This window comes from Chiroxiphia lanceolata, chromosome 6 (genome assembly GCF_009829145.1).
Source record: "Chiroxiphia lanceolata isolate bChiLan1 chromosome 6, bChiLan1.pri, whole genome shotgun sequence".
In the NCBI taxonomy this organism is placed as follows: domain Eukaryota; kingdom Metazoa; phylum Chordata; class Aves; order Passeriformes; family Pipridae; genus Chiroxiphia; species Chiroxiphia lanceolata.
The window spans coordinates 29347751-29361601 of NC_045642.1; the positions used below are offsets into that span (position 1 = coordinate 29347751).

At 36.2% G+C, this 13851-nt stretch overlaps 1 protein-coding gene across 8 annotated transcripts in view; it reads right to left on the reverse strand.

The window, feature by feature from the left end:
• The window catches only part of PCNX1 (pecanex 1), an 88768-nt gene that overhangs the window by 57192 nt on the left and 17725 nt on the right, over nt 1–13851 (reverse strand). For all 8 annotated transcript variants that reach the window (XM_032689942.1, XM_032689936.1, XM_032689935.1 and 5 more), the window contains exons 5-6: nt 13120–13209; nt 9946–11646 (exon numbers count right to left, since the gene is read on the reverse strand). In XM_032689942.1, the coding sequence (XP_032545833.1) occupies nt 9946–11646; nt 13120–13209 (1791 nt within the window). The remainder of the gene's footprint in view (nt 1–9945; nt 11647–13119; nt 13210–13851) is intronic.

The following is a 13851-nucleotide window of genomic DNA, read 5'->3' on the forward strand; positions in this document are numbered from 1 at the left end:
AACAGGCCACAGAGAAAATAGGGTTTGCCAGGCAAGTGAAGGAGGAGAAAAAAAAACTGCCATGAAGTCAATGCAAGAGAAGAATCACAATACTGACAGGGAAGTCACAGCTTGGTAGCCAAGTTACTAGCTACTAGAGTGAGAAAACCAAGAATTGTGTCAAACCAAAAAAACCCCACAAAAAACAAAAACACAAAAAACCAACACAGAGTGAGGCTTTTTCTGATGGCAGAAAGATCACAGGCACAATAGCCCATTTTCACTTCAGCACAGTTCAGATTACAACATGGTTGTCATTAAGCTTTCAAAATTTACCAGCAAATATTCTAATGCTGGTCTACAGGGAGTAGCAACCTATAGCAACCTGCTTCTGCTGCGTATTACTGCCATAGCTGAGGCAATAAAGACTGCAGGGAACAAGAGTCTAAGTCCATCCATGAACCACAGGTTACTAAGAGAATACTATAAATGAAGCTTCAATCTGCAGCTTGCTTTAAAAGCGGAGAAGCTCCATGAAGAGATATACTTTAACATCAATATACAAGTTTACAAGCATTTCATTACCAAAACACCAGAAGTTAAGGGTATCCTTAATGAAGTCCTTTCTTGTATTTTTAGGAAAACTGGGGGATTTGTTCATTTTCTCATCATTCCTCCACAACTGTTTTACAATTCTAGGCACAAACAGATTATACTTCTTTTTAAGTGTATTTTGGCAAGAATTCAATAAATTTCTCTTGTGGTTTAATATACAGCTTCATTTTAATACACTGCCTAATTTCTTCAAGGATTTCTTTACAGCTCTCACACTTGAAGTACAAAGCAAGTAAAACACACTAAAGAAGACATTATGAATCCTGACACACTAGGTCAAAATTGCCCACTAATTGTGGGTGCCTATTTGTGAAACTCATTTTTTCCTCGTATACACATCAGCATACAAAAATTCATATTCACAACACAGCTTTCACTGACTTCAGATGCAAAAGCAATTCTGATAATCAGGCCATAGTTAATCACCACGAAATAAAGAACAGTGACTAGTCTTAACTGAAATGTAAATATCTAAATTACCATTAAGACGGTAAACATCAGCATTACATTGGAATTACCATTTGCAACTACTTAGCAAAAGCAGCACTCAAGTGTAATTCTTCAAGGCAGCATACTTAACACCGACAACATCTGGTTTTCTTTCCATGTCCTTTATCCAGCAAACATAACCTTCCTCAATAACTGAAGCCCAGACTATAGAAACACAAGAAGTCCTTCCTACACAGCTCCAGTTTATCACTAAACCAAGTCCACCTCAAGGACTGACAGAGGCAGTGTCCTGCAGGAAAAATATAAATATAAACATGTTCAGAAAAAAAAAACCCCATACGTACTTGGGGATTAAATTCAATGCTTCACAGGCATTTTCTAACGTTTTATTATTTTACTTTAACCTTTAAAAGTCAAAGTAGATTTTGATGTAGCTTTCTACCTAATGTACCAAGAGATTTTTGATTTATCCTTAAACTTTTGTTCAATGCACATCTCCTTTATGCGTTCTTCCTGAATGTAGGTGGTGACATCCAGGATCACTAAGCAAGTCTGAAAGCTCTTTTGAAAAGACTGCAGGGCTTTTCAGACCAACCACCTCCAAGTCTGCTAACATTATGCAGTATCAAGAAGCTACATGTGGAAACCATGACTAAGAAAGTGAAGGGGAAAAAAAAAAAAGCTAGCTGAGCAGAGACAATTAGTTTGAAATGTGGAAAGCCAAACCAAGCAAAAATGGGATTTGGTTGTGGTTTTGTTTTGTTTGTTGGGTGGGCTTTGTTTGATTGGTTTTGTGGAAAGCTTTTTGGTGTTGTGGGTTCTTTTAATATCATTTTAAAGAACAAACACAATTAAAATAATATATACCAGTGCGGAAAGTTACCTATGTTAATTCGTATTATTTGTGTTTCTACTTGCCTTTAATAAGAAGGAACAGTGCAACTGCTTGTGAGTTCACTAGTAGAAAGTACGATAAAGTTCCTAAATTACCCTCTACCGTTATCTGAGAGCAGCTTAATCACGAAGGAAATTACTCTGCTTTAAAATAAATAAGCTTCCTTTAATATTTACAATCCGATATACACACTTGTCCAATACTGCTACTTTCAACAACTTACTCTAGTCTCCAGAAACATAACATCCAACATCTACACTCATGGACAAAATCTACATGTAACAGGAAAAGATAACATAGGTTATAAAGTTCCTGCTTACTTAAATTATATCAGTAGAGGAAGACAAGCTTTTCAGCTTACAGTGTGTTTGTTAAAATGTGCTCTATTTTTGTGTTCTTCTACACTTCTGTGCTGAAACACTGCACTTAATTCATGTCAAAACTTAAGTATACATTTCCTCTGCATGTTGTCATATGAATGTGAGTCTCCAACACTATCTGCTCTCAAGAACAGAAAAATCAAGTTTGCAGATCAGTTTTGAAGTTCAAAGTGCATGAGTTTGAAATACAAACCTACATACTACAGATCAATAAAATAAGAGGTGGAGACCTAATAACAACTTTGTAGCAAACTTAACCCCTCACACACTTATTCCCAACTATAATATATCTAATTTCAAAGAGGATGTAATTTGACTTTTGTATTTGTTAATGAATATGCATTTGCATGCAAATTGCACTAAAATTAATACTTCTGACTGGAAAAAAAGCCAAATTAGCAGGTATTTAAAAATTTATGAGGGTGTTGTTTTAGTATCATTCCAAGTGGCTGATGACAAAGTTTTTGACTTAAATGTCTGTAGTGCCTCAAAATTTTAAACAGAACTGAAAACTCATAGTTTTACACTACAGCTATATAACTGTTGTATAATGCCACCAGCTTTAAGAAACAAAGTACAAATATTTTCTTTCAAAGGGGAACATTTATACAAACAAGCCAAAGCATTTGCAACATCTCCCTGCACCTATTTATCAATGCTTCTAACCAAAACTTAGAAGATGGAAGCTGAAGAAGCGTAATACGAAAAAGGAGAATTTCCAAATTTTATTGCATCAACGAGTCCATTTCATTTTGTTACACAAAAATGCTAAACCCTGTGCCTTACATAAATTCTGAAATACAGATATATTCTTCACAAGAAGATTCCTGGAGGAACGGTATGGAGGTAATACAGCAGTGAAGTATCAGTGTGGAAAACCATAAAGTTCTCCAAGGAAAAATTGCAAACATCAGTCTAACTGGAAAGCAAGCAACAACACCACTAACAAAAAAAACCCCAAACCAAACCAACCAATCAACCAACCAAACAAACAAAAAAACACACAAAAAACCCCCAACCAAACCAAACAAAAAAACCCCAAACCCAAAACACCACAATGGAAACCATGTCCCTCATGCTTCTCAGGAAAGAAGAAAAAGAAAAACAAGCAAAAAGAACCCCAAAAAACACCCCTTCCCCCATCACTTGATACCTAAATGGTTTTGAACACTAGTCAGGTTAGAGGTGTGCAGGGAACGAAGCAATGCTTGGACATGCCATTTTTCTCCCTATCAAATGGGAAATTGTGATCTAACTATTTTCAATCACTTTAATTACTAAGCCTACATATTCTCAGCAAGAGCTGAAATGAATAGTTTATGGCTCATGCACTCACATAAGCAATGAAATCTGTCTTCTAAAACAGAACATATTTTGCCAAACCAAACAGCTGAAATTTTGTTGTTCCATACTGAGCATCTACATCTCATTTGTGTTCGAAACCTGAGAAAAGACATTCTTCACATGCATTTATGGGTTAACACAACCACACTCCTCATGGCTGAGGCATTCATAGTTTATTTTCACGTCCCCTAACACTATTTTAAAAAACACACTTGTAAGATACTCAAGTAGAAAGGAATCTGTGCAGTCAATATCTTCACCATGCAGCTGTTAATCACATTATTATTATGCACCACAATAAAACCTTCAATTGGAGGGATTTCTTATACTTTGCAGATGAAACTTTAAAGTATTGGATTAGAGTATTATAACTTACTATGAATGTCTAATGAAAAATATCACTAATGAATATTTCTAAAGAACAGAGATGTGGGCAGCAAGGAAGAAACAATGAAGAACAGAGGGACATCTCCAAGATACAAACTTTTGCTAAAAATTAGGGCATAAGAGAACAACACACAATTTAGGAAGGAAAGCAAAGCCCAAGACTTCAGTGTTGTAATTGAATGTATGTGGAGAAAAAAAACCAAAGAAGAAAACCAAGTTTGAGACTAGCCTGGAGAAATATTTACTATTATGTCAGAAAAGTCACTACAACAATCTGAAAAGCAAAACACTGTCAAGGAGGGAACAAGCAGGATAACAAAAGTACCTGGTTTGAATTCTGAACCAAACATTTTTACAGACCAGCTTGATAGTCAAATTTTTATACTAATGCCAACGATAAAACTAGGAGTCTCAGTTATTCTACTTCACTGTATTTCCCACTTGAATTATTCTGCTTTTAAAAATTAGGCACACAGACCTCTTGAATCTAATACGTTAATCGACTTCAGGTCAAAGAACTAAAGCTATACCTCATCTGATCCCCTGCCCAATACAGTCCCTATATCCTGGGATTTGGGTATCAATAGCTAGTATTATGCTTATGTAGCAGACAAATGTTCATAGTCTACATTAATCTTTAGGAAAGTTCATTCTGACTTTGGATTTAGATTTATTCACCTTAAGGAAAAGATGCTATACAGCTTTAGAACACAACCCTTCCAGCATATGTGGCATACTATTTCAGTGTATACACAGAAAGTCATGTTTGCATTGCATGGCCTTAACTATAACACCAAAGGTTAATTAGTAGCCAACTTTGATACATCCTGGAATTACATATCATCGCTACATTTGGCAACAACTTGAGTTCTTCCATCACAATTCACAGAGCTCTTAAAACCTTCTCGGCTGTATGCATAACAGTAAACCCAGGTACATCTAAAAAGCAGCATGAAAAAAGTGGCTTATAAACCTAAGTCAGTAGATGGAGCTTCATTTTTATCTAGTATCAAGAATTCCTATTCAATTCCTGTTTGAGATGAATACTTAGCAAATTTATGAACAGCGCATGTCAACAAAATTAAATCACTCATTCCAAATCAAGTAAAAGAGATTTAATGTAAGCCTATATATTATCCATAAATACCAGAAAGGGGACAAAACAGACAAGATGGAGTCCCCACAAAATATACAAAAATTTTGCTTTACTAGGGAGTGATTAACAACTAGTAGATGCAAGATTAATTCCAAGTGTCATTTTATCATTAAATTCCAAAACTGTAAAACTCCACTGTAGCCTCATACATCATTCCTAACACTGTCTACATCCTTAAGTGTTGAATGGCAACAATCTCACCTCTGAGATAACGAGATATCCAAGGTAATTCTGTAAAACTCAACCTTTACACACAGAAGCTGTGACAGTCAAATAACGTTTTCAAAGTCATGTTTGAACAAAAATGCAGGTACATTATGACACTGCTAGTTAATATCTAAAAAAATCAAGTAATGGGATACAATCTTTTGGTTCCAATAAAGAACCTCATATAGAAGAGAGTCCTTTCTACTTGCCTGATCTGCTTAACTGGATCCAGTTACAGAAGTTGTCCTGCTGAACACATGAATAGAGATAGCTAACATACACACAAGCAATACAGTAACTTTACACATTTTTCAGTTTTATTTCTAAACTCTGATTTCTCATGCAAAACTGTAGTTCAACTGTGAACTGGAAGACTCACAGAAAACAGAGCAGAAGCTCCACCTTCTGTAACTATATTAATTCTACCTGCAGAAAACGTATCTAATTAAAGCCATCAGAAGCATGGAACAGCTCTACAACACAGGCAAAAAGTCATAACTGCAGACCATGTGCAACATAAGCACAGTAGGAAAAAAGTAATATATTAGTAACAGCTGACATGACCATTGGCTGAATAGCAGAGAACTGAATTGCACTTTTAATTTTGGAAAGGATACTGTGCAATTACAGGCAGATACGCTAAGCATATATGTACAAATACACACAGACTGAAAAGATGAACAGGTTTCCATATGTCATAAAAAATGCTGAACTAACCCAAACACAAAACCCTATTTTGCCTGCCTGTAGAGACATACTACAGACCACAGAACACACAGAAGAACAGTATGAGCTGTTACTTCAGTATTGCTATGCAATGTACAGAAGGAAAAATGCATTACATTACATGCAGTTTGATTTACAAAAGGGTATGTATGCATCTCAAGAACTCAAAGTAAATAAACCTTAAATTACAGCAAGCTGTAAAACAGAGTAGCAACTTAAAGGGGGCATCTTTTACTGTTAATATAGAACTGGGGAGAACACTTAACTTTTCAGGTCAGCTCAAGTTTTACAAAATGTCACTGTCACAGCATTATGTTGGTTCTTTAAACCACTACAAACAGCAATCCAGAAACAGCACACATCTGACAGAAACCTGGCACAGGACAGCGCAAAGGTGGTATTGCCAAAATATCACTGGATATCTAGGAAAACTTTCAGACCTCTAAGCAACTTCATGACTCATCAATTCACTGGCTACTTTAGAGTCTGAGTAGTTAACAAGGATAACAACTATTGTAAGGCATCTTCCGTTTTTGTTATACATCCACCACGTACATTTTATTTCAGAATTTTCAGATATCGTTTCTCTGCATTTTAATGAATTGCAATTTCTATTCAAATACACACACTATCTCATAGAAAGTCATTCAGCACTTCCTGACATAATAATATAGAAATGAAACTGCTAAGTTGTATCTGCAGAAGTGAAATATGTACAAGTCTGTATAACATCCTTCTTAGCAGAAGATTAGTAAAGGCCATATCCATTATAAAACACATTTTAGCACTCACACAAACATGTAAGAATGTACTTTTTAGTTTACTCCCTAAAGACTGAAAGATATAATTAAGTTCTAATTACTGATTTAAGTCAAATTTAAAAAATAGGAATGAAAGCTTTTGACTGAAAAACAGAAGATGGTATTAATATCAGTCTTTTGGTTATCCAGGGCGCATTTGTTAATTATTTGTTTCAGAAAGTTATCATAAGCAATCACAAAAATATTTATATAAAATTATAAAATAATCCTTTCAGCAGGAGGTTGAACCAGATTACTTCTAAAAGTCACATCCAACCAATATCCCCTTAGCTTATGAAAATCTGAACCAAGTTTATTCTGTAATTCACCTGCTGCAAGTAAACAAAATAACTTCTTAATTTTCTCAAATAATTGCTACACATATATACAAATATGATACGTATTTATATTACACATGTATGTTAAGAAACCTCTTGAAGGTGAAGACAACTAAGTAGTGAGAAATACTGGCTATAAAGCAACTTCAATTCTAAAAAGTTACAGCATTTTCTCTCATTACTATTAGTCACGGGCAAGCCTGAAGAAGAAAGCCACAATCAAAGATGCAGACAGGTGTTACAAAACCTGTAATATAAGCTATAAATCTGGGGGGGGGGGGGGGAAATCTCAACAAAACACACACACAATAAAAACCAGTAGAGAAGAAGGACAACATGAAGGAATTATTCAGATTGATCATGAACACATAAATTCAATGTAATTAGTGGTTTAATGCTAGACAAGACTGCATAAATATTTAAGTAATGCTGAAGAAAAGTACATCAATTTTGTTCCTCTTCACAAAAAAAAAAAAAAAGAAAAGCAGAATGACATTAATTTCTCACAATCATAAAGGAAATACTTCCTCTTCTCTTGGTAGTAAGACATATAATATACAGCAAGTGTTAGTAACCATTGACATTACCAAACCTGGAGAACCTGATTCCAGATTGCTTCTTAAAGACAGCCTGCAACCCATGGGCAAGGAAGACCTGAGTGCTTGCCACTTAAAATACTAACAACTTTGAAATGACCACCATGTAAAATTGGAAAGGGGAAACCAATTAGACCAGGAAGAGTGACAGCAAGCCTTTCCTGCTTAAACTGCTACAGATGTGTATCTTTAACATCGCTTTGAAATGTGATAAGGCTTGTCTTCCCCACCATTTCATTCTTTAAAGGAGCAAGCAAAATATTTCACAATACACAGCATCAATTAATTAATTCTTTCAGACTACTGACAAGTAGTAAGCACATATAAAGTCTGACATGTTCCATAAGGTAAGGTATATTAACCCTCCTTCGCACATAAGGAAAGAACCTTAATAGTTTTAAACAGTAATAACACAAATAACTCCATGCTAAGGGAAGCATAGAGTCAAAATGGTAAATACATAAAGCAGATTTTTTATTAGTCAAATTACTCTCAGTAGACATAAAGAAGAGTTGTCACTTTAACAAGGCATATAATAAGTGTTAAGTGTTTGGCTTGCAGAGTTAGTACTAGAAGAGTAACCTGGACTCTTTCATTAAACCTACTGCAGAACTCTGTTACTAGAAATAGTAGAGAGAAAGTAAAAAAAAAGAAAAGAATCTGCATATAGTGGTAAAGTGAAGGCATCTAAATAGGTCTGAACTAACTGTAAACCAGTCAGATTTGATCGGTAATCAATACACAGCTGAACTTTAGCGTGGTACATTTTTTTCCTCCCCAGAAATTAATTGCACTGATTTTTAAGTTCTTGTGTCAATGTTGGGGAACACACACACATAAAAAACAAACAAAACAAACAAACAAAAAAACCCAAACCAACCACAAACAAACAAACACAAACTACCAAAACCAAGCAAAAACAAACAAACCCACAAACAAACAAAAAACCCAAAACAACAAACCACACATAAAAACCCAAAAGAAAACCCCACTATTGGTCATATTTTATGTCATCTCACTGTCAGTTGGAAGCCTCTCCTTTTAAAATGAGAGAGTCACTAGATTTTGTTCAAGCAGTCCATATAACAAGAACAGTAAATTTGCTACAATTTCTTATAAACATTAATGTCTTGATCTACAATAAAATGTTATGAAGCATTTGTGTGCCTAGCTATAGAGATCCAGATTATGTGGTAGCTATTGCCCTCCAACAATCCCAAAACTCAGACTGAGGTAATCTGAGCAATCCCATACTGTTCTGAAAATGTATTTTAAAGCCACTTATCTTCCATGACACAAGAAGTCTTCTCAGTTAAGGCAGTCAATACAGCTAACCAAGAAAATAAACTGAAATGTCATAAAAAGTGATTAAAAAAAACTATCAAGAGCTCCAAATTTTTTTTTTAAAATGCCACTATTAATCTATATTAATAACAGCTGCTACAGGTAAGTTTAGTATTCACATTACACCAAGCAAAGCAATAGTTAGGGAAAGAGGAAACTACATTCCTCTCCAATACTGGAACATTATTGTGTTCAAATAATGAAGACAAAAAAAAAAAACAAACCAAAAAAAACCAAAAGCAAACAACACTGTCTAGCCAGCAATGGTAAGGCTAAGCAAAATCAAACCCCTAAAAGAATTCAGCTTTGTAACCAGACCATTGTAAGAATGCACAGTTCAAGGCAGCATGGTAAGGGTTTGGGATTGGTTTTATTTTTTGATACCACCTCAAGCCATGTCAGAAAGGCAGCAGTGGTTTGTACTACTCAGCACAACGGAGCAGGTTTGGATTTGATCACAAATACTGGTTTTAAGATACAGTTCTAATTAACAAAGACTGCTGGTAACAAAACCATAACACTTCTGCCTATATATTTCCTAACAGTTGTTTGGATTCAACTCCCATTTCTATACACCTTCCAAGACATTATGAAGGAAATGCTTTTTCAGTTTTACTGGGCAGGAACAAAGAATCAGGAGGACATTTAAGTATAGTTTAACTTAAATCACAGATACCAGACTCATTAACAAAATACGACAAGGTACTTCTGGTAGGTCATTTACTTACCTCCGCTTGCTGATTCTTGCTCTTCCCCTTCAGGAAATGTAGCCTGGTTTGGTAAGCTATTCCTAGAACGAGTGACTGACTCTAAGTGTGAAGCCCTTCCCAACAGAGATAGCTCATCTAGCACCTCTCCTTCTTTGGCTTCCAAATCAGATTTTGAAGTGGTTAACTGTTTTATGTTACCTGGTGCCATTAAACTATTTGGGTCATTTAAACAAGCTACAGTACCACTGTCCAGACTTAATACTCTGGCACGATTCTTGGCACTGTTTGTGCTAGAAGTCCGTCGTGTAGATCTTTTTTTGCTAATTCCTTCAGAGCTTACGTGGGTTTTGTGAGCATTTTCAAGGTCTGTGCCCCCACGTTCTTTAGAAACGTATTTGGTCTTTAGAGCACTATACTTTCCCTCAGGAGACTGGCACGAATGGGAGGTGGTGCTGGAAGAGCTATCGCTGCTGAACTGGTGAGCTGACTGCATACTTGATGTCCTGCTCAAGTCACTTTGATCACTGGAGTCCTCATCGTGACAAAACACAGCACTGTGAGGTTTAGTACCAGATACACCTCGGAAGGAAACATATTCCCTGTGCCGACTTGAATCAAAACTACTAGCCCGCTTTTTTCCTGTCCTTCTCCGGCTGGACTTGTGGGTAGAGGCTGTTCGATGTATTAAACTAGAAGATTTTGGTCGAACATCTCCTTCTTTTTGTTTTCCACTTGTTTCTTTAGAAGCTCTTGAATCTACTAACACAACTAGTTTCTCACTCTGCTCATCTCTTTGTTCAGCAGCCTTCCCAAGCGGCCTGTCAGTTTGTGTAGTTAATTCATTGGCATGTGGGTTCTTATTGGCCTCTTCTGAAGCAGAGGCACCAAGACCTTTCTGGCTGTGCATCTCATCAGATGCGTTAGAACCCTTTAGCTCTTGAACACCACCAATAGTGCTCACTTCCACAGCAGTCCTTTCGCTACTAGTCCTTTTATCCGTAGTAGAGCTACTGTCATCCTCTGAGTCAACACCACAGTCTTTTTTCTTACCACCCTTTTTCTCTTCTCTAGGAGATTCCTCCTCGTGCTCTGACAACACACTTTCTATATGTGTTGAGCTAGTATGTTCACTTTTATAGCTACTGATGGTACTGTTAGTGTCACGATCAGTCCCACTGCAGTAGCTTTCTGTTGAACCACTGCTCCTAGTACTCAGGCTTCTCAGACTGTCCATACTTTTGTCTGCTTTCAAGGATTTGCTCTTCCCACTCTTAGTCAATGGTTGAGGGCTGCTACTTTTCAGAATGTCGTCTAATTGAAAAACTCCTGAAATGCAAGAGTTCTCACCCAAAGACTCTCTGGATCCAGAAGGGGGTTTGGAAGCTTCTAATTCACTGACAGGATCTAGTCCTCGTTTTTGCTGATAGAGAGGGAAGTCATTTAGTGAAGCATCTGGAAAAGCAACAGCAGAGCTAGAAGTCCTTGGTACACCTCGTGGTCTGTGATCCTTCCTATACGAGTGAGAATGCAGAGTTACAAGTGAAGCCACTTCTGTGTCACATGCACTGGGTTTAGACTGGTCCACAAGCTGGTTGTTCGAGAGGCACACTTTGTCACTGTTGTCCCTTGGCAAATCCTGTCCAGAGGACAATGAAGGTTGGATGGAGACAAACGAGTCGTTCGACACCAGACGAAAAAGCTTCCGATCAGCTGCCAGATCTGTTTAAGCATATATTTAAAAATATTCATGTAGAATGTCCATGTAAGTCAAACAATCTGCCTTAAAACTGCTTGCTTATATCAGATAAAGTAAATGAACTGACAAATCCATTTGCAAGTACTATGAATGCATCACATTACCATTTCGAATTATTTCCTAACACCTGGGCAAACCTGACAGGGTTTTTTTAATTAAAAAAAGAAACCATCAATAGCAGCTTAACCTTCACAGCTAATAAAAAACAATGCAATTCTGACAAGTCCCCAACTGCTTATGTGTCTCAGACTTAATGTTGCACAGGCCTATTGGTATTATAAAAAAACTCCCTATGAAATTACTGAGTTTGACTACCTCTAAAACTGGTAACGTGAAAGCAAATCATGAGGATTTGCTGTTAGCTCTTGATTACAACAATTGTTCCTGTTACTCATCACAAGCAGTCTCATGTAAAAGTGTCCACCTGCAAGTAGCACTGAAAGTCAGGCTACTTTCCCTTTTGGTACTGTCACTAAAAATAGAAGATCTGGAGGCCAAGTTAAGTTTCTACGATCGCTAAATTTTTGTAGAGCCTATTTGAACAGGTGCAACTTAAACCTCAAAACAGTTACATTACTCAGCTGAAAGTAGTAGAACCTTGCTCCCTATTACAACAGCATGGCCACCTGTGATGCTTTATTTCAAACATACTTTCTGCACTCAAGCACATAGTAATAACCGAATCATCCATGCCAGTCTAATCACCCATTAGTGATTAGATTGGCAAAAATGAACCATAGTATTCCCAGAGTTAGTTTCCTGCTAATCACCCGGTATTTTAAAATCAGCAAACAAAAAGATTTCCCTACAGTTTTATTCTCTACTTTAAACTAAGCAGGCTTTTTCCTGGCAATGAAGATAAATGACAAATGAGATCTTCAGTTGTCCAGTTTTATTTCAGAACACAGGCTAGCAGTTTCCTTACATACAAGGAAGAAAAAAAAATAAAAAAAGGAAACACAAAGCTCTGATAACTTATATCTTAGAAGCAGTCTATAGCTCCAGAAACACAGAACTCTGCATAGGATTATTTACTTTATAGAAAAGCCTTCCAGATTTAAAAAAAAAAACATATGTCTGTACTGGAAAGCAAAGCAAATAAGTCTACAATGAAGTCCCAAAATCCCAGGCCACTTGTAGTATAAGAGATACTGTCTAAAGACATGTAAGTTAGCTGTCTTTCAGCAGTAAGGTGACAATAAATATTTATTATCTGCTGGAAGATGTCAGAACAAGAAACACAGCAAAAGAATAACGTTAAAAGCATTCAAACTGTGCTTCCCAGAAACCTGAGTAATTCAGAAAGGAAACAGAGAACTTCTAGATACCTTTTCTTAAAGTCTTATCAACAAACTGCATGAATTTATTTAGCATATTAAGCAAAGGGTCTCTGGTAACAAAATACCGTGTTTAACATGGAGAAGAAGAAATTTTACCTTGTTCTTCACTCCCTTCTTTACACAGGCTAGAACTCTGGCCAAGACTCAAACTGATATCATCAGAGGTCTTGGCAGTGTCAGTATCACCTGCGAATTTTAAGAAATAAGAGTACTAGTGCTCAAAGTATTAACACATACATTTACATACACTGCAGATTTCTTAGTTGTCATGAAAGACTTGCTTTTCTTTCTTCATTTGAAGGTAAATAATAATCACAAGCAACACAAGATTTATCTTTTAGAGATAAATATTGTCTACTCTATTTCATTTATCTTAGAAAAACTAGAAAAGTATCTTCCACAGAACCCAACAGAAATAGTGATTTTTTTTTTTCTTAAAGATCTATCTATTTGAATATCTCTTTTTGCATGGTTGCCTATAAAAAAAGAGGGGCAAACTGTGAGAAAATATTTGTAATGATCAAAAAGGTAAGGAAAAAAATAATCAGGAAGGTGACAAAAATTCACATTTGATTTTGTCTTATTATTGGCTGGATAAATTTACAAGATCGTAATTTTGCATATTACAAATAATTTATCTTTTCATCTAGGAGTTCACAAGGGCTGTTCTGGACAATAGTTTTGCTAGATGCAAAGCAACCAGAAATAATTAAGTCACTGAAATACAATACCAGAAGGGTGGTTGGTTGCAGTGACTTGAAAATGCTAGGGAAAAGTGCACCCAAACCAATCCCTTAGCTCTGCATTGATAAGCAAAGGAAAAACACG